Source organism: Trichosurus vulpecula, chromosome 7 (genome assembly GCF_011100635.1).
Source record: "Trichosurus vulpecula isolate mTriVul1 chromosome 7, mTriVul1.pri, whole genome shotgun sequence".
Lineage (NCBI taxonomy): Eukaryota > Metazoa > Chordata > Mammalia > Diprotodontia > Phalangeridae > Trichosurus > Trichosurus vulpecula.
In genome coordinates, this window is record NC_050579.1 from 154463800 (window position 1) to 154488141 (window position 24342).

Below are 24342 nucleotides of genomic sequence, written 5' to 3' on the forward strand. Positions count from 1 at the left end.
ATGAGGCCACAACATTTACAGAATCATCTGGCAAGGAAGTTCAATAGAAGCTCGGCAGAGTCGCCTTTGTTTGACTTGGTGGACCAAGGCTCCTCAGCTTTCATTTGCTACGCTGGGGTGGGGGTTGATTACGCCTGCTCTAACAGCCGCTTTGTGCGAATGCATTTCCTTGTGGCTTTGCCAAGTGACCTCTGACCCCACCCCACCCCCCCTCCTGCACCAGGCCAGTTCCCCCAACAACAACTGCTCCTTAAGCGAGCCAAGCCAGTGAAGTCAGTCTCTGCTACTGTTGTCCAGATAGGACACTGACTTTCCTGTTTTCTATTTTTGGGCAGTGACCAGAGTCCACATTTTTGGGTTTTTGTCATTTTTTTAACCTTGTTTTTTACAGCCTGATGACAAAGAGTAGAAAGATGCTCTGATGACCATAGACATTAGGAAGAGGCATATTTTTTGCAGAACTGTCAGCGTTGGGATGGTGGGGATGAGGACGAAGCAAACTTTTAGGCCACATAGGCTAAAGTTGCTGTCCTGGCTTTCCTTTCCACCCTCAGCACATCTGAGATGAAAAGGTACATAATTGTGGCATTAAGCTGAATTTCCACCAGCTGGCTCAAGAATTCCTGGACAGCAGGAAAGGAGGAAGGGTGGGAAAAGAGAAGGACCAGGGAGGCTAGGACAAACTGTCCCTTCCCTTTGCCCCTGAGCCAGGATAAGGGGGCTCTGACCCCACCCCCAGGAAGCATAGACATGAGAATAAATATATGCACTTGGCCCTCTTTCCTCCCTCTCCTGACTGTTAAATACGGGCGCATCTTTCTCAGAATGCCTCCAGTACTTATCTGTGGGACTGCCTGGCAGGTGGAAAGAACTACCTTATGGTGAGGCTGTTTCTTGGATATTTTAGTAACTAGATCTTCTTGGATAAGATCCAGAGTACACCTTCCTTCTACTAAATTCCCCTCTTTGTTAGTGAAGCGCCAGGGTAGTCTTTCTGGATATCTAGTGATCAGGGCCACTAGACTCTTGAGAACCTGCTAAAACTATCTGCCTCAGTCTCCCCTCTGTCCTCCCAAATGGCGCCCCACATTGATTGTGTGTCATTTTGGCTTTCCTGGGCTTTTGGTTAAATTTGCTACAACTATTCATCTAATGTGCATTCACCACCCACTTGCCGATTGACTCCCAGGCTGCCCACCTCTCCCCCACCCTTTTCTACAAACTCTGAAAGGTCTGCTCCCAGATGTGGTGAGAACTGAGTCATAACGAGTCACACGGTCCTCTTAACACCCTTTTCCCCCTGATCCCCACCTGGCCTTTCAGCTGCCAATAAGAAGAGCCCCTAGTTTCCCTGATCTACAAACCACTCCATTTATAAATTGGTATCTCACCTCATATATGAATGTATCACCTCATACATATTCTAAAAGCTGTAACCTAACACAGGGAGCCTGTCTGTCCTGGGGAAGGAAGAAGAGAGGAGAGGATTTGTTATCTGGACCCTAACAAAGCTTTTGGAATACCATATAACATGTTAGTACAGAACAGGTCAAGTGCAGGTTAGAATATAATGTCCTTATTTTCTTCTTCATTTAGATATTCACATTCAAACCCTGAACCCCACCTACACAGATAAGAAAATACAAAATTATTACAAAGATTTTTTAGTTTGGGTGGGAGGTGAGAAGTCTCCGGGTGAGTCAAGAAAGGACTCTTGAAAAAGATGGCTCTTGAGCTGAGATTTGAAGGTAGCTAAAAATTTTAAGGGGCGGAGATAAGGTGGGAGAGTTTTCCAGGCACAAGGGACAGCCTGTGCAAAAGTGTGGAGGTGGGAGAGAGGAAAATGCAAATAGGATAGTTCTGCTCCACTGTGGGGTATCCAAGGAGTCATTGGTAGGCTGCCTAGAAAGATAGGTTTGTGGAGAGCTTTTAGTACCAAAATGAAGAGCTTGCATTTTATTGGAAAGGTTATTGTTGTTCATTCATTTCTGATTCTTCATGACCCCATGGACCATGCTGTCCTGGAGTGGTTTGCCATTTCCTTCTCCCCTGGATGAAGGCAAACAGAGAGACTTGCTCAGGGCGCATCAGTGACTGAGGTCTGTCCTGAGTGCTTTATCCACTGAGCCATCTAGCTTCGTCCATCCTAGAGACGAGGTGATAGTGAGCTAAGGCGGCTGCTGGTGCAGTAGATAGAACACTGGGCCTGGAATCAGGATGCTCTGAGTTCAAATGAGGTCTCGGCTACTTACTAGCTATGTGACCCTGGACAAGTCACTTAACACCTCTATTTGCTTCGGTTTCCTCGACTGTAAGATGGGCATAATGATAGCACCTGAAGAACAAATGAGATAATATTTATAAAAAGTTCTTAGCACAGTACCTGGCACATAGGTGCTATAGAAATGCTGTTCGTTAACCTCCCCTACTGAAGCTTCTTTATAGCAGATAGAGGCAGGGTCACAGCTATACTTTTAACATCCAGCCACCTGAAATCATCATTTACGTTGTTTTATTAAGTACTTTGAATGTCTGAGTGTCGATAAATGGAAAAATAAATGAAAGGAGAGACAGAGGTAGAGGACTGTGCTTTCCAGCCCTGGGGTTATTTGGGCAAGGCAGGAAATATTGTTCCAGAAGGGAGATGGACAGCCAAACAGAAACCTCTTAAGCAGCCTTTGAGAGTAACTTAGAATCAGGCTAGTCCTTTGCTGTCTGCTATGGACCAAGACCCATCCTTTTCCCTTTTAAGAGGGTCCTGGAAGATACATACACAGGTGGTCAAATGAGTTTATTCCTGCTTTTCTTGTGCTTCATAGTCTTTCATTGCCTTTAAAAGGGCTCAGTTTGGCAATCTTTATGTGTGCCACAAGTATTCTTTACTGGCGTACAGGTCGATGACAGCCTAGAGAAGGGCCCTGTCCCCTCTGTGGCCATGATGGTGGCAAGCCTCCTCTGATGGAGCCAGGGCTGTTAGCTCCTACTCTATCTTCCTAAGGCATGTGACTGTTCAAGGAAGACTATATCGTCTCAGATGCTTACTAGCTGTGTGACCCTGGGCAAGTCCTTTCACCCTGTTTGCCTCAGTTTCCTCATCTGCAAAATGAGCTGAGAAGGAAATGTCAAACCACTCCAGGATCTTGGCCAAGAAAACCCCAAATGGGGTCATGAAGAGTCAGACACAATTGAAATGACTGAACAATTTATGAAGGACATGCGTTCCTAAAAAGCCATTTAGGAATCTTTTTTTTTTTTTAGTGCACTAGGAGACCTCCCTCTTTAGGAATTCCTTGGGAAATCATTTCGTAATTGTGGGTCAAAAAAAAAAGGCTCTTGCTTTGCTAAGTTCACAAAATTGAATACAGAATTTCCTTTTTTTAAGGCAGGGCCCACCTACAGAGCTCTGGGTCACCCTTTTGAAAGGCAGGTCAGAAAGGCTGGTATGACTGTTTGTGTCACCAAACCATTCATTCAGAATGTCAGGCCAAAACAAGGGAGAAGGATGACTCACCCCACATGGTGTGGTCCTGACACCTAGACAGAGTGAACCGTCACTACCTGTGGGGTGTCAGTGATGCGGTTCAGCCACGGGGCCATGGCCTCATTTAGTCACGCTTCTGAAGCTATTCCCACAGACGCAGGGATCCTCCCACACAAGCTTCTACCCCAACCCCCTCCCTTGCCATTTCTCAGCCCCACCTACCTAGTTATCTACACACACACACACACACACACACACAGTGATTAGAAGTCACAGGATAATAGACTTTTAGGGTTGGAACCAACCCCAATGGCCACCATCTAACCCCCAATAAGTGCTCGAAAAAAGCTCTGTGGTACCACACATCCACAATGGTCATCTAGCCTTTGAGGTAGAACTCTGGTGAGAGAGAACCCTCTGAATCCACTTTTGAACAGCTCCAACACTAGGAAGTGTTTCCCAGCATAAAGCCTAAATTCTGCTCTTTACATCCATTATTGCACGATCTGCCCTCCGGGGCAGAACTTCCACATGATATATGCTTTCACATATTCGAAGTCACTCCTGAGTCTTCTCTTCTCCAAACTGAAGGTCCTGAGTTCCTTCAGCTGATTCACATATGATATGAAATTTGAGGCCATTCACAATTCTGGTTGCTATTGTGAGTCTGGAATTGGCAGCCCAGAATTCAGACTTTACCTCCAGTGTTTACTACCTGTGTGACCTGGGGCAAGGCACCCACCCAATCTTCATAGGCCTCAATTTCCCCATCTGTGAAAATGAAGGGGTCAAACTCAATGGGCCATGAAGTTCCACACTTTATACTTATATTGTACCGGCAAGATTTTAGAATACAAGGTCAAAGCCTAGCCACTTGAGGGTGAGTGGCACAGGAGAACAGAAATGTCCATAGCTGATCTTTTTTTTAAGTTTTGAGTTCTAAATTCTGTCCCTCTCTTCCTCCCTGCCTTCCCCTCTGAGCAACATGAATTGCCCTCCCTTTGTTGTGCGATTGGAGATTACTTAGCCATAGCATCAGTTAAATGACCTACCAGATATTTCCATATTACAGAAATGAAGCCAAGAGTATTCCATCTTAAATGCACTGACCTACAGCCCTTGCCATCTCTACATTTTAGGAGTATGGAGAGACCTGTCAGTTTCAAGCAGAGTTTGAAAAGATTGATGTTGGTGAAAGCTCTATTGTGTGTGTGTGTGTGTGTGTGTGTGTGTGTGTGTGTGTGTGTGTGTGTTTGGGGGTTGGCAGGACGGGGCAGGGGGACAGGAGGCAGGTCCTGTAATAGAATGAAGTATAGGGAACTCCCGGTGTGGAATCGTTCTCCACCCCTGGAGATAGCAACTCAAATATAACTCGCAGTCTTAGAGACCACCAAATCTAATAGCCAACTTGGTCTATTTGCTCTCCCTCACATGTGACATTCTATCTCCTCTCTGGGTGCCATTACACGAACAGTCTCCCATTCCTGGAATTACTGCATACGAATCCCTAAGCTTCCTTCAAAGCTCAGTTCAGATGCCATCTCCTATGTGGGACCTTTCTTGATCCATTTTCTGTACATTCCTCCCACCCTCACCCCCACCAGCTGCTCATGGCTCCCCCTGAAATTACTTTGTCTTTTACTTCTATATATTTTTTTTATCATTTGAGAGACATCAGTGGATAGTGGATAGAGTACTGACCTGGGAGACCTGTGTTCAAATCCTGCCTCTGACTAGTTTTATGGCCCTGAGTAAGTCAACTTCTTGGTACTCTAGTAGGCAACATTATTGTTCATTAAAGTTGCAGAATAAGATGCCAGTCTGCACTAGTAAAGAGAGTTTCCTCACCCAGAAATTTCTTTTTGTGTATCAGTGAAATTCTAGATCCAGTCCCTATCCCTCTGATTTGATCTACTGACATGTGTCCAGTGGCTCAGTAGATAGAGCACTGGGCCTGGAGTCAAGAAGACTCATTTTCCTGAGTTCAAATCTGGCCTCAGGCACTCACTAGCTGTGTGACCCTGGACAAGTCACTTAACCCCATTTGCCTCAGTTTCCTCATCTCTAAAAGGAGCTGGAGAAGGAAATGGCAAACCTCTCTAGTATCTTTGCCAAGAAAACCCCAAATGGATTCACAAAGAGTCAGATTGGACGGAAACGAATAAACAACAACAGATGTGTCCAAGTTGTTTCCCCCTCAGAGAATGTGAATTTCTTGAGACTACAACTGTCGCATTTTTTGGTTGTTGTTCCTCTATATCCCCGATACCTTGCAGAATTCCTAGCATATAATAGCCACATCATATGTAGCCATCGCATATATATATATATATATATATATATAGCCTAGTATAGAACCAGCCAAGTGGGCTGATCGTCTGAAAGTGCAATAAAAGATTAAGTGCTTTGCCCACAGTCAGGCAGCTACTAGTTATCAAAAGCAGGACTTGAACCCGGACCTTTCTGATCCCCCAGGTTGGCCCTCTCTCCACTGATCCAATTTGCATTAGACTGACCAACTGGCCTTTCCCACCAGACTTGCTTCCATTTTTTTAGCACTGGCTCTCTGAGGAGCATGGCCCAGTTACATCCTGAAGTCTGGTATTTGTCCGTAACTCCTCACCCGAAGCAGCTCTGGGTATTCCCCTTCTCTATCTAAAAAACAACGCAGCATCCGAGGTGGCCCCATGCGAGGGGGAAATAGAGATTTTATTCTTGTTCTCGTCTTTACTACATGCCACCAGGAGATTAGGCAGGGAGGGAACAGAGACGTTGTAGTTGAGAACCCAACCTACTCCAAGGGAAGCTTTTCCCTTGATGCAGTGAGCCCCCTAAAGCAGCTTTGTGGAACACTGCGTGAAAGTACAGATGTGAGCCCTTTCAGCCAGGAACCAAACAGCCTCTGGGACCTCATCGAGGAACCTCCCGGATGTGGCTTCACATCCTGAAGCATCACCCTGCTAAAGGGCCTGGGACGGTGACCCTCCTAGACTTTCTGTTCTCACCCACACAGTGACAAGTGGGAAGGAAATCCTGCAAACGTGGGGACTTAGGGATTCTGGAAAAAAAAAAAGGAACTTAAATATTGTGTTCTTCTCTTCCTTTCTTTCCCTTCCTTCATACCCTAGACATGAGGGTGACATCTTTTCCCCCCAATTAAGTGTAAGCTAAAAATTCTCTTCAGACTTTCAGAAGATTGAACTGGCCTCTAAAAAATTTTTTTTCTCACCATAGAAAATGATTCCTCCAAACCTCAACATGATTTTTGTGGTTATTTCAAGATTTACTTGGTTCAGGAGGCCTCAGCTTTCAGTGGAAAGTGCTCTGGACTTGGAGCCAGAGGATGCGAGTTTGAATTCCTACTCTGCTAAAACCCTGTAACTTTGGGCAAGTCATGTAATTTCTCTTTGCTATAATCTCCTTACCTAGAAAATGGGGGGGGGGGGGTTGACTTTATCTGTGACTTCCAAGGGAACTTTCAGCTCTAAGTCTATGATCCCATGAGGCAGCTAAATGGCACAGATCACTAGACCTGCAGTCAGTATGACCTGAGTTCAAATCCTGCCTCAGGCACTTACTAGCTTCATGACCCTGGGCAAGTCACTTAACCTCTGTGCCTCCTGTCCTCATCCATAAAACGGAAATAATAGCAACATCTGAGTCTGAGGATTGTTGTGATGATCCAATGAGATAAGCACTATAGAAATGCTCATTATTATCTTGTCCAATGAGTAGCCAAGTAAATTCTAATGTTTTATTGTTTAGCCAGTAATGACTATTAATACAAAAAGATGCGTTAAAAAAAACAGCCTACAAAATTTCTAATTCAGCCTTTTCTTCTTCCCACTATGCTTCAAAGTTTCATTGGGGCGTCTTTTAGTTATCTTTCTCATTACCTCTATAGCTTGGCTTTAATTGCTACACTCGTTCTGATAAGCAGAGACCAGATAAAAAGGGCATGATAGTACCGGGAAAGACGCCACAGATGGAGGGCATGCCACCATGTGTCCTATGGCGCTCCAAGCTCTGACTCTTTCATTCTGACGCTCCCTGGTTGTACCCATCAACACCTCATTAACTGGGGCCCTGGGTTAGGAACAAATATCTTCTCTGTGGACTCTGGTAGTAGAGCCACTCAGCTAACACAGCTGAAAAGAAAGCTGTCCATCCGGGCCTTCATCTTTCTCTTCTTCCTCCCTTTTCCCCTCCTTGTTCTTGTTTTCTAAGAAAATTTGTCATATTCTTTTCTGGAAAACTTCCACCTGTAAGATGAGTGGATTAGAGTAAATGATTTCCAAGTCACCTTCTGGCCTCAAATCCTACACCAACACCAACCTTCTGCTCCCAGCCTTTTTTTTTTTTTAACACATAGTTATCCCACAGGATTAAAACATTTCCAGAGATGCCTGTGATGTCACAAGTCTGAGAGCTGTTGTTTTTTCCCCCTTTCTCTGAAGTGACTGATGTGTGTGGAATTAGTGTGTGTGTATGTGTGTGCTTAATCAGGGGTGCCCAGCTGGCAGAAGAGAATTCTACTGCATGCTTCCGGGGGGGGCGGAGAGGGGGGAAAAGAACTAGAAATTTTGAAGCATATTTAATTTGGATTAAAGCCTTGCTCTTCATTTTGTGCCGCTGCATACTGCTCTATAACCCACTTGAGAAAGATGCCCTGCCTTGGGCGACAGTACAGATCTCAGGAGATACCACAGAAGAGAAAGAGACTTGAAACACATCATTTTAGACTCGTTCAATAAAGGAAACGGGTTAAAGTCTGAAGGAGATTTGGAGGAAGTGGGAAGAGAAAGGATCAAATGAGAAAGAAGTGAGAGAGCTGTCTGGCTGAATTCATGAGTGTGTATGTATGTTCAGTTGTGTCCGAATCTTTATGACTCCATTTGGGGTTTTCTTGGCAAAGATACTGAAGTGGTTCACCATTTCCTCCTGCAACTCCTTTTACAGATGAGGAAACTGAGGCAAACAGGGTGAAGTGACTTGCCCAAGGTCTGAGGCTAGATTTGAACTCCCAAGGATGAGCCTTCCTGACGCCATCTAGCTGTCCTGAATTCACGAGCATGCTATCTAACTGGCCAGGCTGCTTCTGAGCCCACTTTTCTAAATATGGTGTAACGACATTCAGAGGCAGGTGATTGTGGAGTTAAACACATCCACCCTTCCCCAACTCTGCCTCCTGGCTTCCCTGGCCTCCTTCAAGTCCCCGCTAAAATCCCACCTTTTCCAAGAAGCCTTTCCTGATCTCCCTTCATGTTGATGCCTTAAAAGATTCCCTCTGTTGGTTATTTCCAGTTTATCCTGTACACATTCTCATAAAGCTGTTTGCACATTGTTTTCCCCACTAGGCTGAACTTCTTGAATTGTGTTCTACCTTTCTCTCAATCCCCAGTGTTTAGCACACAGCGTCAGGCCCACAGTAAGCACTTAATAAGTTTTTATTGATTGACTAACTGATGGCTCGGGGTTGACACACATCAAGACCTCTGCTAGATGTCGATGAGTCCCTCCCCTAAGGCAGCACAGCAGTATACGTAAACAAGGGCCCACCGCAATGCAGGCATAGGCTGAGCCATATAGCCCAATGCTATGCAGGCATTTTCCTCTTGACTCGTCTGCTCAGATATTTGCAGCGTGGCAAGGAGGCTGATCAAGTCAGGCTCAGCTCATTTGGCTTCTTCTGGCTTTTATGTCAGGATCTGATCAGCCCTGCTGCCCCAGGTGGGAGGAAAGAAAGCACAAGGCTTTACACAAATATTGTCACTGTAATTAACTTTTCGATGGCTGGTGGATGTTTGTGGATTTATTTCAGTTTCTTTTCATTTTAGAATCCTTTTTCAATGGTGTGGAAGGGATAAGAAAAGTCTGTGGAGAAACATTTGCTCCCCAGTTTAAAATTCATAATGCAAAGATGCTAGTCTTTATTTGAAAGAAAAATCTGTTTTCCCTTCAATTATATAAATCCAGACCCTTTTTAACTATTGCATAAAATCAGGCCGTAAACTCCTCAGTTATATTATAAACTTCTAGAGGACAAGGGCTGTCATTCTTACGCACCCCCTTTTTAAAAAAGTCTCAGTACCTAGCAGTGTAGGACACCCAGATGGTTAATGAAGGCCTTAGGAGGGGCAGCTAGGTGGCACAGTGAGTAGAGTACTGGCCCTGGAGTCAGGAGGACCTGAGTTAAAATCTGGCCTCAGACACTTGACACACTTACTAGCTGTGTGACCTTGGGCAAGTCACTTAACCCCAACTGTCCTGCCTTCCCCCCTCCAAAAAAAATTTAAAAAAAAATAAAGGCCTTAGGAATTGAACTGGTATATTGGAATATATCCATAAAGATTGTAACTTGGGTTCCCCAACCACCACTATGCAGAAAGTTCTGGTTGTTCAGTTGTGTCTGATTCTTTGTGACCCCTTTGGGGTATTCTTGACAGACACAAGAGTGGTTTGCCATTTCCTTCTCCAGCTCACTTTATAGATAAGGAAACTGAGGCAAACAGGGTGAAGTGACTTGCCCATGGTCACACAGCTACTAAGCATCTGAGGACAGATTTGAACTCAGATCTTCCTAACTTCAGGCCCAGCACTCTATCCACCATCAGCCATCTAGCTTCCTGACATCATACTGAAACTGCTTTCTCACAAGTCCCCAGTGATTTCCTCAAGGCCAGATCCAAGATCCAATGGTCTTGCCTCATCATCCTTCCTGACTTCCCCTTTTTTATTTCCCTTCTTGAAATTCTTTCTGACTGTCCACGATACCATCCTGGTTTTCTTCCTACCTGTCTAATCACTTTTCTGATTCTTTCACTGGCTGTAAATCTTCCTCCCACATTCTAAGTGTGAGCATCCCCCAAAGTTCTGTCCTTTTTCCTCTTCTTTTTTCTGTTTACACTTTCTTCCTTGGCAATCAGACCCATTCCCAGAGCTTCAGCTATGACCTCTATACAAATAAATTCTAAATCTTTATCTCCGGTCCCACATTTCCAGCTGCCTGCTGGAATCTGCACTTGGATGTGTCTCCTGAGTTTCAAACTAAACATATCTAAAACTAAACTTTATATCCTCTCCCCAACTCCTCCTATATCTCTATTTCTGTTAAAGGCACCACCATTGTCTCTGGCTCAAAATTCCAGAATCATCTTTGGTTCTTATTCTTTGTACCTTCCTCTATCCAAGTCCCGAAGGTCTGAAAAGTCTATCTTCGAGGTTTTTCTCACCTTTGTGACGCAGTAGAAAGATCACTGGCTCTAGCTAGTATCAGAGGACCTGAGTTCAGATCCCACCATCCTATCTATGTGACCTTGGGCTAGTCACTTAACTTCCCCAGGCCTCAGTTTCCTCACCTTTAAAAATGAGGGAGTTGGAATAGATGGCCTCTGAGGGCCCCTCCAATTCTAGATCTATGATCCTATGATCCCTTTTCTCAATTCCAGTTGATACCATTTTAATAATAATAATGATAACATCTTTATACTCACACAGTTGAAAAGTATAAAGAATATAAACTCCTAATGTGCTTATTGTTTATTGGCTGTAAGGAAGCATTTTTTTGACAGAGCAAATTAGTCAATCAGTAAGCATTTATTAAATGTCTGCTATGTGGTAAGCAGATGTAGGAAGGGAGAAAAAAAGACAAAAATAAAAAGAGGCCCTGCCTTCTGGGAGTTTAAATTCTATTTGGGGCAGGGGGGAGGGCCACATGTGCACTTTAAAGTACATACAAAATACTACAACATACAGACAACGGGACTTGTGGGGGAAAGGCGGAGAGATACCAGTAGTGGGAAGGTAGTGGGGAGGGGCAGTCAAGAACAGGAAGAACCTCATGTAGGAGGTGGTATTGGAGCTGAGCTTTAGAAGGATTCTGAGAAGCAGTGGTGAGGAAGGGGGCATTCCAGACCTAGGGACAGTCTGTACAATGGCACAGAGAGAGGGGTGATGGATACTGTGTGTAAGGAGCAAACAGAGAGGCTCCCACTTTGGCTAGATCACCTAGGACACAAAGAGGAGAAATACAGAACAGGGTTGGAAAAGAAAGCTGGAGTTAGGTTGTGAAATCCTTCAAATGCCCCAATGGGGAATTGTTCTTTGATGTTAGAGGAAACAAATTGCATTCTGGGAAGATGGTGGAGTAGGTCAGAAATTTCCAGGCCATCCGGATTTCCTCCTCAAAGAAACAGCAAGCCAATGAATTTTATTGAACTAGGTGAAGGGTACGGTTAAAGCTGTGCTTTTGCAGCACCTGTGTGGAAAACTGGATGGTAGAAGAGAGAGACTTCAGGCAGGAAGACTAATTAGGGGGTCCCTGAGTGAATGGAGAGAAGGACGTGGATATGAAAAATGTCGTGGAGGCAGAACTGGCCCTGTGGGAGGAAGAAGAGTGAGGAGTCGAGGATGACCCCAAGAATGTGAACTTGGGTGGGTGGCTGGAAGGATGGTGGTGCCCTCAGCAGAAATAGAGAAGGCAGTGTGGATGAAAAGAGACTGAGTCCTATTTTGGACTTGCTGAGTGCGAGATATTTGTGGGACAGCCAGTTGGAAGTGTCCAATAAGCAGCTGATAATATGAGACTAGTGCTCAGAAAATATACTAGAACCGGATATATAAATCTGGAAGTCTGGGTAGAGATGATAATTTAACCCATAGAAGCGGAGGAGGTCACAAAAAGAGATCACAGAGAAGAAAGAGAAGAGATCCTACAGCAAAGCCTGAGATACGTACCCCTAGGTGGGAGGTAAGATAGGGATGATGACCCAGAAAAGGAGGCTGAGAAGAAACATGCACATGGGTAAGAGGAGAACCAAGCAGCGTCATGAAATAAAACCATAAAGGAGAGACTGATCAGCAGTACCAAAACACAATTGTATTACAACAAAGTGTTGCCTATATTTTTGTCACAATAATATGAGAGAATCGATGCATCATAGTGGAAAGAGTGATAGATTTGGAATTAGAAGACTCAAGTTCAAATCTCACCCTTCACTTACTGCCTATGTGTCTTTGTCATAGCCTCTCAGAGCATCAATTAATCCTCATCTGTAAAGTGAGGGGTTTGGATTGATAACCTCTAAGGTTCCTTCCAGTCCTAAATCTGGGATCCTGTTAGCCTGTAATGATTCCTCAAAAGATGTCAGGTATGGTGGTGCATACCTTTTAATCCCTACACCAGGGAGGCAGAAGCTGTTTGCTTAAGCTTGGGAGTTCTGAGCTGCAGTGGGCTAAGCAGATCCAGTGTCCACACGGTGTCTGGCATCAGTATGATAATTCCCCAGGAGTGGGGGGCCATGAGGCTGCCTAAAGATGGATGAACTTGCCCAAGTTGAAAATAAGACAGATTAAAACTTTGTGCCAAGCAGTAGAAGGATTGTGCCTGTGAGCGGCTGCTATACTTCCCATTTGTGAGATAGGGAGACCAGATCTGGGAGGGAGGGGAAGAGGGAGAGAGGAAAATAGGAAGGAAGGGAGGAAGAGGGAGAGGGAAGGAGACACAAGAGAGAATCTCTTTTATGACCCTCTGCTTATTAATATCAAGTGAAGCATAAAATGCGCATTTGCCACTTCCAAATAGGAGGCCTAGCACAGAGTCCAAGTTGCAAAGGGATTTAACTGGTGAGGTCTTCCAAAGGCTTCTATTCGCAGAAGACATTGTGATGATTTCCTCAAGCCCAGAAACATTACAAAATCTCCTAATGGGGGACCTGTAATCATTCAAGTGGGGTCAGCTCGGTGATGCAGTGAATAGAGTGCCAGGCCTGGAGCCAGGAAGATTCATCTTCTTGAGTTCAAATCTGGCCTCAGACACTTACTAGCTGTGTGACCTTGGTCAAGTCACTTCACCCTGTTTGCCTCCATTTCCTCATTTGTCAAATGAGCTGGAGAAGGAAATGGCAAACCATTCCAGTATCTTTGCCAAGAAATCCCCAAATGGGGTTACAAAGAGTCAGACACAGCTGAAACAACTGAAAATAACAATCATTCAAAAGTTTCACCTAACTTCACTCAAGAAGAAACAAGCAGATAGAGAATGACTATTGTCCAAACTACTGTAAGCAGTTGGATAGACAAGCTATAGATCTCATCTATCAGCACCATCAGTTCCATCTCGGTGGAACAGACACTCTTAAGTGGACGACGAATGAGGCCTAGAACTGAACAGGAGGAACAGAGGAGGCTGTATTGCCTTTGGGAAATTGCATAGTCCCTTCAATAGTGCCAAGCTTCTTGAAACTAAAGCCCAGTTTTTTTTTCATACCAGTGTTCTTCCAGTCATTTATGATTATAAATCCTGGAATAGCAGTCTCAAAAAAAAAAAATTGTTGCTGAGATAAAGATTGGGAAATCGTTATCATACATGTAGGACAGTGGAAAGGGGCATGTTGGCCATGAGGAAGCTGTAACACAATAACACAGTGTAACACAAGAACACAAAGAACTATGCAGGAGACTATCATATGACCAGAAAAAAACTATGGGCTGGTTACATAGCAAGAGAGAGGCAAAATGGATGGACCACTCACATGTGATCTATGCAGTGACCTGTAAGAGGACCACCAGCATAAGTCACCAGGATGGACAGGCATGGATGGTCAAGCTCTGCCTCATTGGAGGCACTACTCACATTGATGAGATCCTGTATCCACCAGAGTAATGAAGAGAGTTTTGGCAGGGGTGGGGGTTAAGTTAAAGAAAGTTTTTCTTTGTTTGGGGGTTGCTGGGTTTTTTTTCTTATAGAGAGCAGAGATTAAGAATCTTTCTCTTTTTCCTTTTATCCGAATCACCAAACTTTCAGAAGAAAGCTACAGTGATGTTATTAGTCCTTACAGTTCAATTTAAACAAGCAAAATCAAAAATAAAAATCCATTCTAACTTACTTACCCATTCCTCTCATGAGAGTTCTTGATGACTTCATACCAAAGAGGGAAACATTTTTGGTTGCATGATAATTGCATGTATACAAGGAAGCTGGCCATACATCCGGGAGTTTTAAACTTTATTTTGCTCAGTGGAAACGGAATAATTAATTCTGTGACTAGAATGTTAGATAGAGCCTCTATGGAGTATCCATTGGAAGAATAAGGCCGAGGGCCACATAGAAGAAAGGCATGGATAGGTCACAATCTTTACCAGTAAAGGGAGTTCTCACATCCATGAGATGAAAAATCCTTTGAAAGATTTATTTTAAGAAATCATAGGATTTAGAGCTGGAAGAACCTTAGAAAGTTTGGCCCTCTCATTTTACAGGTGATAGAGCTGAGGTCCAAAGAGAATCCCCTGCCACATGGGTATAAACATCAGAGCTGGGATTCAAATTCAGATCCTCTGACTCCAAAACCAGTGTTCTTTGCACTGTACCATGATAATCTTGGTATTTCCTAAGTGAGATGAGTTCTATAAAAAGCTACCTGGATCAAGGAATGCTTCCAAGTGGATCCCTTTATAAAAAGGATTATCCTTTTATTTTTTTTTTTAAAGTAACTTCTGCCTTAGAGAAATTAAACACAGGCAGCTATGTGGTGCAGAGAGTAGAGCACTGGCCCTGGAGTCAGGAGGACCTGAGTTCAAATCCAGCCTCATACACTTGATACATTTACTAGCTGTGTGACCTTGGGCAAGTCACTTAATCCCAATTGCCCTGCCTTCCCCCCTGCAAAAACAAAAAAAGAGAGAGTGAGAAAGAAATTAAACAAAGAATGGGCAAAATGATTATCAATTCTTGAGGCAACATTAGATACAGTAGGTCATGCCTGCAAGAAATTTTGTATTTTCTAATGGAAACTCATTAAATTCTTTTACCATTAAGTTAGAAAGCCTGTTGGATACAGAGTGCTGTATGTTAATCTCAAGTGATTTGCATGTAAATTTGTTCTGGCTTTGGTGATCTCAGCCTGAGCTTTGGGTGGCTCGTTTCCAAACATTCCCAATCTCTGGAGCTGACATTTCAGTCCATATGTATTTATTGAGACACGTATCATGAGAAAGTTTCAGGCCAGTCCAGTTTTGTTTTCTAAACCTGCACTTGTGGAGAGGTTGTACTTAAAAACAAGGCTACTGAAAGTCAACATAGTCGTAGCATTTCCTCCTAGTCTTATCCACTTTGACTTACAAGACATTCTAGAGAAACAGACTTCTTAGTTCTCATTCTTCCTTGCCTTGAGTTACTTCCAGACCCTTCCAATTATTCACTTTCCAGTGAATTTGTGTAATTCTGCATCATGTGATTTTTTTTTTTTTTGCCTATTTTGTTTCTTTGAACTAGGATGGACTATTTTTCAGTGTTCTGACAGGAAAAGACAAAGCAAATTGTGCCAACTACCATGATTTCCATAATATTACATCTAAGAAGTGCCAAGGTTGGAGCTGGCTTGGCTGTCCAGACTTCACATTTATAAATATGTCAGGGCATACACAGATGGTGGGCACTCTCCCACTGACAAAAACTGTGGACAATAGTGATTTTGGAGTTTTATGCTGATTAAGAGCCAGAGGCAAGAGGAACACTACTACCCGCCCCTCTAAAAGACTTAGACTAAATCAATAAAGTTTTTGTGTTGTTATTGAGTCAAAACAACGGAACTGAAAAATCCTCATTTACATCAGAAATTCCCCAAAATGATTCTACAGTAGCAATACTAATAATGGATAATTAACTGTTAATTTTAAAAATACCATAATATTCCTTCAAGAAAAATTAATTCTAATTTACATACACAAATGTATATGAATACTTACATAAAATTATATATAATTATTTGAGTTTGAATAATAGAGGTGTGTAAAATATGTGTTAGGTCTCAACCTGTGACCAATATGGAAATTTCCGCCACAACAACTTCTCTGTAACTTCAGAGTCTTAGACAGTTAGTTGTGTGTGTGTATATTTTATATAGGGGCAGCTAGGCCATCCTTAGAGTCAGGAAGACTCATCTTCCTCAGTTCAAATCTGACCTCAAACATTTACTGTGTGACCCTAGACAAGTCACTTAACCCTGTTTGCCTCAATTTTCTCATCTATTAAATGAACTGGAGAAAGAAATGGCAAACCACCCCACTATCTTTACCAAGAAAATCCCAAATGGGGTCAAAAAGAGTTGGACATTGCATGCAACTAGGAAATGAGATACACATGCAATAGGGTGTAGAAATTTATCTTGCCCTACAAGAGAAGAAGGGAAAGGGGGATGGGAGGGGAGTGGGGTGACAGATGGGAGGGCTGACTGGGGAAGGGGGCAACCAGAATATACACCATCTTGGAGTGGGCGGGAGGGTAGAAATGGGGAGAAAATTTGTAATTCGAACTCTTGTGAAAATCAATGCTGAAAACTAAATATATTAAATAAGTTAAATTTAAAAAAAGGAAAAAAAAAGAGTTGGACGTGACCAAACAACAAATATTTGATGTATAAGTATGTGTGTGAAAAATACCCGGGTTCAAGTTCTTCTTTGATAGTTACTATGTGATCATGAATAAATTAATTATCCTCAGTGACACTGGCTCTTGTGCTAAGCCTTGAAGGAAGCTCAGGATTCTTGAGACAGGTGAGGAAGGAGTGTATTCCAGGCATGGAGAACAGTGAAACAGCGATCGGTATCACTACTCCAAAAAAAGTGGAGTCACTAGCTCAGACATACTATCTGCAAAAGGACAATTTTTTAAATGGAATCTTCTTCTTTTCTAGCCTTCACAACAAAACAATGAAAAGCAAGTTTTGTTTGTGAGGAGAAAATACACCAAAGTCTCGTAGAGAAGTAATTCCGATTAATTCCAATGTGTGGTTAGAAAGCGTTTGAGGCAGGGAAGATAAAGGTTAATGGAGAGTTGAAAATGTAATTGGTTTTTTTAAATGATAACTTTGTTGCTGTCAGCTGTCATGACATTCTGCAAATATTTTATGATAATAGGACCTTCTAGTTTGGCTTTTTTTTTTGCTTTTTTGTTTTCCATGAAGGAACTATTTCTTAGCTTTGATATTTATCATCATCTTGTTTCTTTCAGTAACTGACTGAAGTTAGTCATGCCACCCAGAAGTGTTAAAAAGCACTTCTCCATTTCCTTTTCTTAGGTTTTATAAGCTGTTGAGGGGAGAAGTGGTATAAGTTGATTTATATTTTCAATTTATTGAATGGTCTACATGCTAGTTTGGGGATAAGTAAAGGAGGGCAGCTCAACCTGGGCTTGTCCTTGGCTTATCTTAGCCTGACTCTAGCCCATCTCCCTCAGACAAGTGTTGTATTGCTAGATTATAAACTACTTGGAGCAATTTGGAAAGAAAGCTGTTGCATAGTAAAAATTATAATACATGACAGTACTATTGCCTCCTGAGTGTGTATCAAACCAAGGGTGATCATCAGCTGAACCAGCGTATGGACAGTTTTTGCCAATTAGTGATGGCATTTCTGTTTGTCGGACATGTTCGTAACTGAGGTGTTCAAGACACTGTCCTAGGTCTTGGAGACAGAAAGATAGATAGGAAATTAAACCTTTTTGCAAGAAGCTCACTCTTTAATAGGGGAATGAGACATTGTTGCAACAATTTGGCTAGCAGCTGCTGTGGGGGTGAAGGACCAACACAAGCCCAACAAGAACGCTGCCAGCACAGGTTCTTTGGATCTGCTTTACTAAGGAAAGCAATGTTAAGGGGTTAACAATCTCAGTTTAATCGAACATAAAAATATCATCCTCTTAGTTCAGGGGAAAAAGCCAGCACCCTGAACTTCGGAGCAAATACAAACAAATTACAAACATCAACAGACAGACTTTGTCTGATTCAAATCTCAATGTATAGTTAACCAGGGTTTGACGAAGTCCCAACATCCAGGTTTACAAGCTGAAGGGCTCTTAACTACAGCTGCCCAGAGTCTCCACATCAGCACACCTCCAAAAGTGAGAGCCCCAAGCAAATAGCTCTATTCTCTCTTTTCATACACTCTTTAGCCATCATCAAACGTCATCTGAGCCACCAGAATTCAGGCTCCTACTATTGGCTCTGATCTAGCAACTCCCCTTAGAACCCTGAGGGCTTCATACCTACATAGGCTTAGCACCTAGTAGATAGGGGTTTGGGCCTGGGGTTTAGCACCTACTAAGACTCAATCAAAGACACCCAACTTAATTGATATTACAGATATATACTCAAATAATTTTGATTTTAGAGAGAATATGATAAGCGGAAAGGCGAGGTCTAGGCAAAGTACTATGATAAATTTAAAAAAGGAAAAATTGTAGCTAATAGGTGGAGGTGAGGGTGGAGTCTTAATGGAGGAGACTCCTGAGGTGGATCTTGACTGAAAGGAAGTTCAGCAGGTAGAGATGAGCTGTGATGGGAGGGAGCCACGTGTTGCATTCTCTGCATGAGGTGATGGTATGAGAAATATTATGAACTTGGGGGAAGGCAGGATGAGAAGGGAAAAGGGCAAATAGTAGCTCAGTTTAGGTGTGTGTAGACTTCATGAAGGGAAGTGATATGAAAAAAAAAAAGCTGAAAAGGTAAATTGGAGCCAAACTGAAGAAGTCTAAGGATAACACAATAAAAGGTTTTTACTGCCTCTACAGGGCGGTAGATTCATTCCTCCCTTCACTAGAAATGGTCTTTAAGTGGAAGCTAACAACTTGTTGAGATACACACACACACACACACACACACACACACACACACACACAAACACATGCACATTCTGTGATATAGTGGATAGACTGCTGGGCCTAGAGTCAGGAAGATTAATTTTCCTCAATTCAAATCTGGCCTCAGACATGTACTAACTGTGTGACCCTGGGCAAGTCACTTAACCCTGTTTGCCTCAGTTTCCTCATCTGTAAAGTGAACTAGAGAAGAAAATGGTAAATCACTCTATTATCTTTGCCAAGAAAACCCCGAAGGGGATCACAAAGAGTCAGACACAACTGAAAAATGACTGAACAGCCATATATAGAGAAAAATCTCTATGTCCATATAGATGTATCTATACATATGTATGCAAATATAAAATAAGTGGCTATATAGATACACACACACGTGTGTGTGTGTGTGTGTGTGCGCACATGCATATAAATGGATAATATTTCATCAGAAATGTATCTGTTCAGATACAGTTTGGAACTAGATGACCAGCTCTGAGATTTTACAATGATGATAATTTTTAGAAAGCAATTTAAAGTTTACAAAACATGTTCTATCCATTCCCTCATTAGAGCCTCAGAACAACCCTGAGGCAAATCCTGTAGGCATTAACAGCCCCATTTTACAGATGAGAAAACCAAAGCCCAGAAAGTTTGAGTGACTTTTCTGTCGTCACATAGCTAGTATCAGAAATAGGATTTAAAACCAGATCTACTTGACTCGAAGCCCAGAAAACCTGTGCACATACCACACTACCTCTTCAGTACTGCCCCTTCATTCGGAAGGCAGTGGTATTGGAATACAAGAGTGATATGATCCGAGAAATGCCCATAGGTAGCCATTTGAAGGATAAATTAAAGAAGGGTAAACTGATGGCAAGAAGACCAGTTAGAAAGCTGTTATTAATAGGCGAAGTAAGAAGAGATGAGGGCCTGGGCTGGAGCTATTTGCAATGGGGGAGGAGGATTTTTGGTCATGTTCCTCGCTAAACTAAAATTGTCCAAGAGAATGCTTATAGCAACCTTATAAATGCCAGCCATGTGTCGAGTCATGAAGTAAGCAAGTTCATACAAGTATGGTGACCGCTGATGTTAACACACCCCCTGCTCTGCCTTCTTTGTCTTTGTAGGAATTTAGAGAATGGGCTGTGTCCAATGTAAGGATAAAGAAGCAGCAAAACTGACAGAGGAGAGGGATGGCAGCTTAAACCAGAGCTCTGGCTATCGCTATGGGACAGACCCCACTCCCCAGCATTACCCTAGTTTTGGCGTGACGTCCATCCCCAACTACAACAACTTCCATGCAGCCGGCGGCCAAGGGCTAACTGTCTTTGGTGGCGTCAATTCTTCTTCTCACACCGGGACCTTGCGTACAAGAGGAGGAACAGGTAGGCCACCAGCGCTGGGTATTTACTTTTGAGTGTTGTGCAGTTTAATACCTGAGCCCCAAAGACTTCCTCTTCATTGGGAGTCACTCTCCCCCAGAGGTGAAAACACTGGAGGAAATTCGTTCTCCCATTTTTAAGATTTGGGAGGAAAGATTTCAGATTTGTAAGAGGAAGTGGGGTTCAATGTTTTGTTTGAAGTGCAAGTCAAAATATTAAAGACATGAGAAAGGAAAAAAAAAATCCCTGTCCCTCAACACCCAGATAAGCATCATCTCAAAAATTCTTTCTGGGAGACTATGTGGGCCTTATCAAACATGGTCCACTTGCCTTTATAGGCTGTTCACTATTCTGCCAATGCCAGCTTTAGAGTTTTCCCTCGATCTTCTCTTTTATTTCTTCCTCAATCCCTAGTCTAGGAGGTTATAGACTAGCTCAGTCTTTGCCATTCCCCTCATCCCCCAGTCTCTCCCTATGTCTTCCTCATTCATTCCTTTTGGCTAGTCTATGTTACCCATCTACAATTCTTGACTTATGTGTGGATATTTAAGGCAGGAATTCTCAACCTAGAGTCCATGAACTTAGGCTGGTTTTTTTTGTTTTGATAACTATATTTCAATAGAATTGTTTTCCTTTGCAATCCTATGTATTATATTCATTTAATCTTTTTGCACTCTTATATGTATGTATATATATATATATATGCATTTATGTGCATTATATGTATGCCCTGCTAAGTCAGCTATCATGTTCTCAGATCTTCATTTTCCTGCCTTACCTTCATATTTCACTGTCATGTTTGCTTATCAACTTTAACTAATGCTTTGTCCAGTGTTGGGTATTTCTTTGCCAAGATGCCAGAATGTTTTCATTTGTTTTCATAAACTTTTGTTTTCTAAAGCTTTCCAGTGGTTGAGGTTATATCTGATTCCACTCATCCTGTCCTGTTTGTTAGAAAAACTTTGAAGAATATGGAATCTTCTCTATACTTCCATCAATCAAGTATTTACTAAGTACTTGTTCGCTCAACAAGCATCATAGCAGGTGCAAATAAGCCTGATTTCAGCCCCTCATCCCTGACCCTCTTCATCCAGCTTGTATTGAAATAAAGATGTCTTCTTTCCTTACCTGGGAAAGAGGAGATTCCTTAGGGTCAGTAAGAACCTTTGTCCCTTCTCATCATGTGTACGTACCATACTTAATTAATGTAGTCCACAAAGAAGTATATCTTGAAAGGCAAAATTGGACACACCTAGTTAGCTTACTGAACTAACTATAACCACCCAGCTCTCCGACCACCTGCTGTGCTGGGAGAAAGCAATGCTTACCTCACACTGATCATTTGGCTTCATGATGAATGTAGTTTTTCCTTAAAAAGATGAATTTTAGACACAGGTTCCCAGGCTATTCATCCCAGCATCCTTGATCAAGCATGAATGGAGAAGAGAGATTAGCTTGGGGGAGGAAAGGAAAAAGGGCAGGCTACATAGGTTCAGCCTGTCTCCCGCTGTGTGCAGGAAAGAATAAATCAATCAATTGGTTTACAGATATTTAAGGCAGGGCTTCTCAACCTTGGACCCATGAACTTAGGGTGGTTTTTTTTAATGTTTTGTTAACTATATTTTAGTAGAATTGGTCCTTTACAACTCTATACATTATGTGCATTTAAAAACATTATCCTGAGAAGGAGTCTGTACATTTCACTAGACTTCCAAAGAGGTCCATAACATACAAAAATGTTAAGAATCATTGATTTAAGTTGCTTTTATATAGCACCAAGTGGGGAAAAAAGGCCAAAATGGTACCTAGCCCCACCAAAAAAGGCAGAATAATCTCTCATGTTCTCCAGCAATTTGGGCCACTTACTTTTGTCAATTCATACCCTGTTTGTGTAGACACTCTCTCAGATAACTCATCCACACACCGAGTATGAATTCTTATAATTGGATATGCAAGTCATTGAAATCATGTTTATATATTTTTCTTGAATGTAAGAGAATCTGTTGTCACCAGCCATAATCTAAGAATAAGATACTGTCTTACTCCCATCACAACATGAAATCCAAAAATAAAGTGATATGTAGCATGGATGAGTTTTGCTGCCTTGCACTGTTAATAGTCTTTTGTTTTATATCTGGATGTTATGAATAAGAAGTAATGTGGCATAGTGAACAGAAGTGAGAGCCAATCGCAGATTCATGAATACCTGGGTTCAAGTCTTACCTCTGGTATATGCTAGCTATGTGCCCCTGGGTAAGTCACTCACTCAGTGTCCCAGGCCACCCTCCAGATCTGTTGATTACAGGAGACTTGTAAAGCTGCATAGACGGAGAGTATTTCCTCACCAGGAATTCTCTACATTAATGAAATTGCAGATCTAGTCCAAATGTGTGTGTATACGTATATACACACATATATACCTTTATGTAGATTGTGTGCATGTATGTACATGCATGCATATACATATGTACATGTATGTATGTGTATGTGTGTATATATATATACCCTACTTCCCCAAGGAGATTAAGGTTCACAAGGGCAAAGACAGAGTTTATGCTTCTATAACACATTGCCTTGCATACAGTATTCTATACATATATGTTAATTGATTGGTTATACAGAAAAGGGAAAGAGAAATTTAATCATGAACCCTAAAATGCCATTTGTGACACAAAATAAGACCTTCTTAATATAAATATAATGACCTATTTGTATGTTCCTTGAGTTGATCAGGGTGAATGATCTTCCAGGCACCCAAGAGGCCCATTTTTCAGCAACACACCAAATAGCCTCTTTTCTAACCATTCAAAGATGCCTGAAGAAAAGAAAATGATTGCCAAATGAGTCTCCTTTTGTATGGTCAGACTGCATACCTGATGAATACCAATTTTCCTGCAGGAAGTCCCTCTTTGGACAGAATTGAAAGATTCAGTGCCACATGTTCCCTTAACATTTTGAATGGTCTCATTGGCATATCTGTTGTCTTGAAACTACCTCAATTGCAAAGTCCCTTACTGAATAAAAGAGAAGGGCCCATGTGTTCTTCTTGCTATCGCAGGCACTTTGAAGTGTGGGGAAATTTAATTGAGAAGCCAGAGCAAAGAGAATTAGAAAATTGACCCAACAGGAAAGAAAGAGTAGATACTCTTTTCTGTTCAAAGCATGTGTGTGTATGTGTGTGCGTGTGTCTGTGTGTGTATACACATATATATATGGAGTATATACATATATTAGGAGGGAATTAGGGGTAAGTGATTTGCCCAGGGTCACACAGCTAGTAAGTGTCTGAGGCCACATATGAACTCATGTCCTCCTGACTCCAGGACCTGTACTCTATCCACTGTGCCACCTAGCTGCCCCACAAAGCATGCATTCTGAAGCAAAAAGACCTCTCTTTTGGTAACAGTACACTAGTTATAGACAAATGAGTGAGTAAGGGCAAAGTCCTTTTTAATGAAATGCACCAGGTAGCCTCTTTAAATGAAATTGACCCTTACACCAGCAACACACACACCTATTTTCAATGGAGGGGGCATTGAGCACCCATCCTCAAATGGGTTATAGGAGTAACTCTAGTTTATATCAGTCAACCTATTTATTTAGTGCCTATATGCCAGGCACTGTCATAGGTGATAGAGATAGAAAGACAAAAATGAAATAGTACCTGCCTTCCAGGAGATTACTTTCAATTAAAGTGTACCCTAATAAGATCTAGTATCAGAATAAATATTGCTATAACCAAGAGTGTGAAGGCCAATTTTACCTAGCCCCTCAAGAAAACCAGTTATTGTTGCAATCAGTTCATTAAATCAGTGAGTACTTACTAAGTATTCATTTCCATATGCAAA

The 24342-nt window shown here is 42.2% G+C and overlaps 1 protein-coding gene across 5 annotated transcripts in view; it reads left to right on the forward strand.

Moving 5' to 3' along the window:
• The window catches only part of FYN (FYN proto-oncogene, Src family tyrosine kinase), a 300014-nt gene that overhangs the window by 192547 nt on the left and 83125 nt on the right, over positions 1-24342 (forward strand). For all 5 annotated transcript variants that reach the window (XM_036766548.1, XM_036766549.1, XM_036766553.1 and 2 more), the window contains one exon: positions 20240-20497. In XM_036766548.1, coding sequence (XP_036622443.1) covers positions 20251-20497 — 247 coding nt within the window. In that variant the 5' untranslated portion in view covers positions 20240-20250. The remainder of the gene's footprint in view (positions 1-20239; positions 20498-24342) is intronic.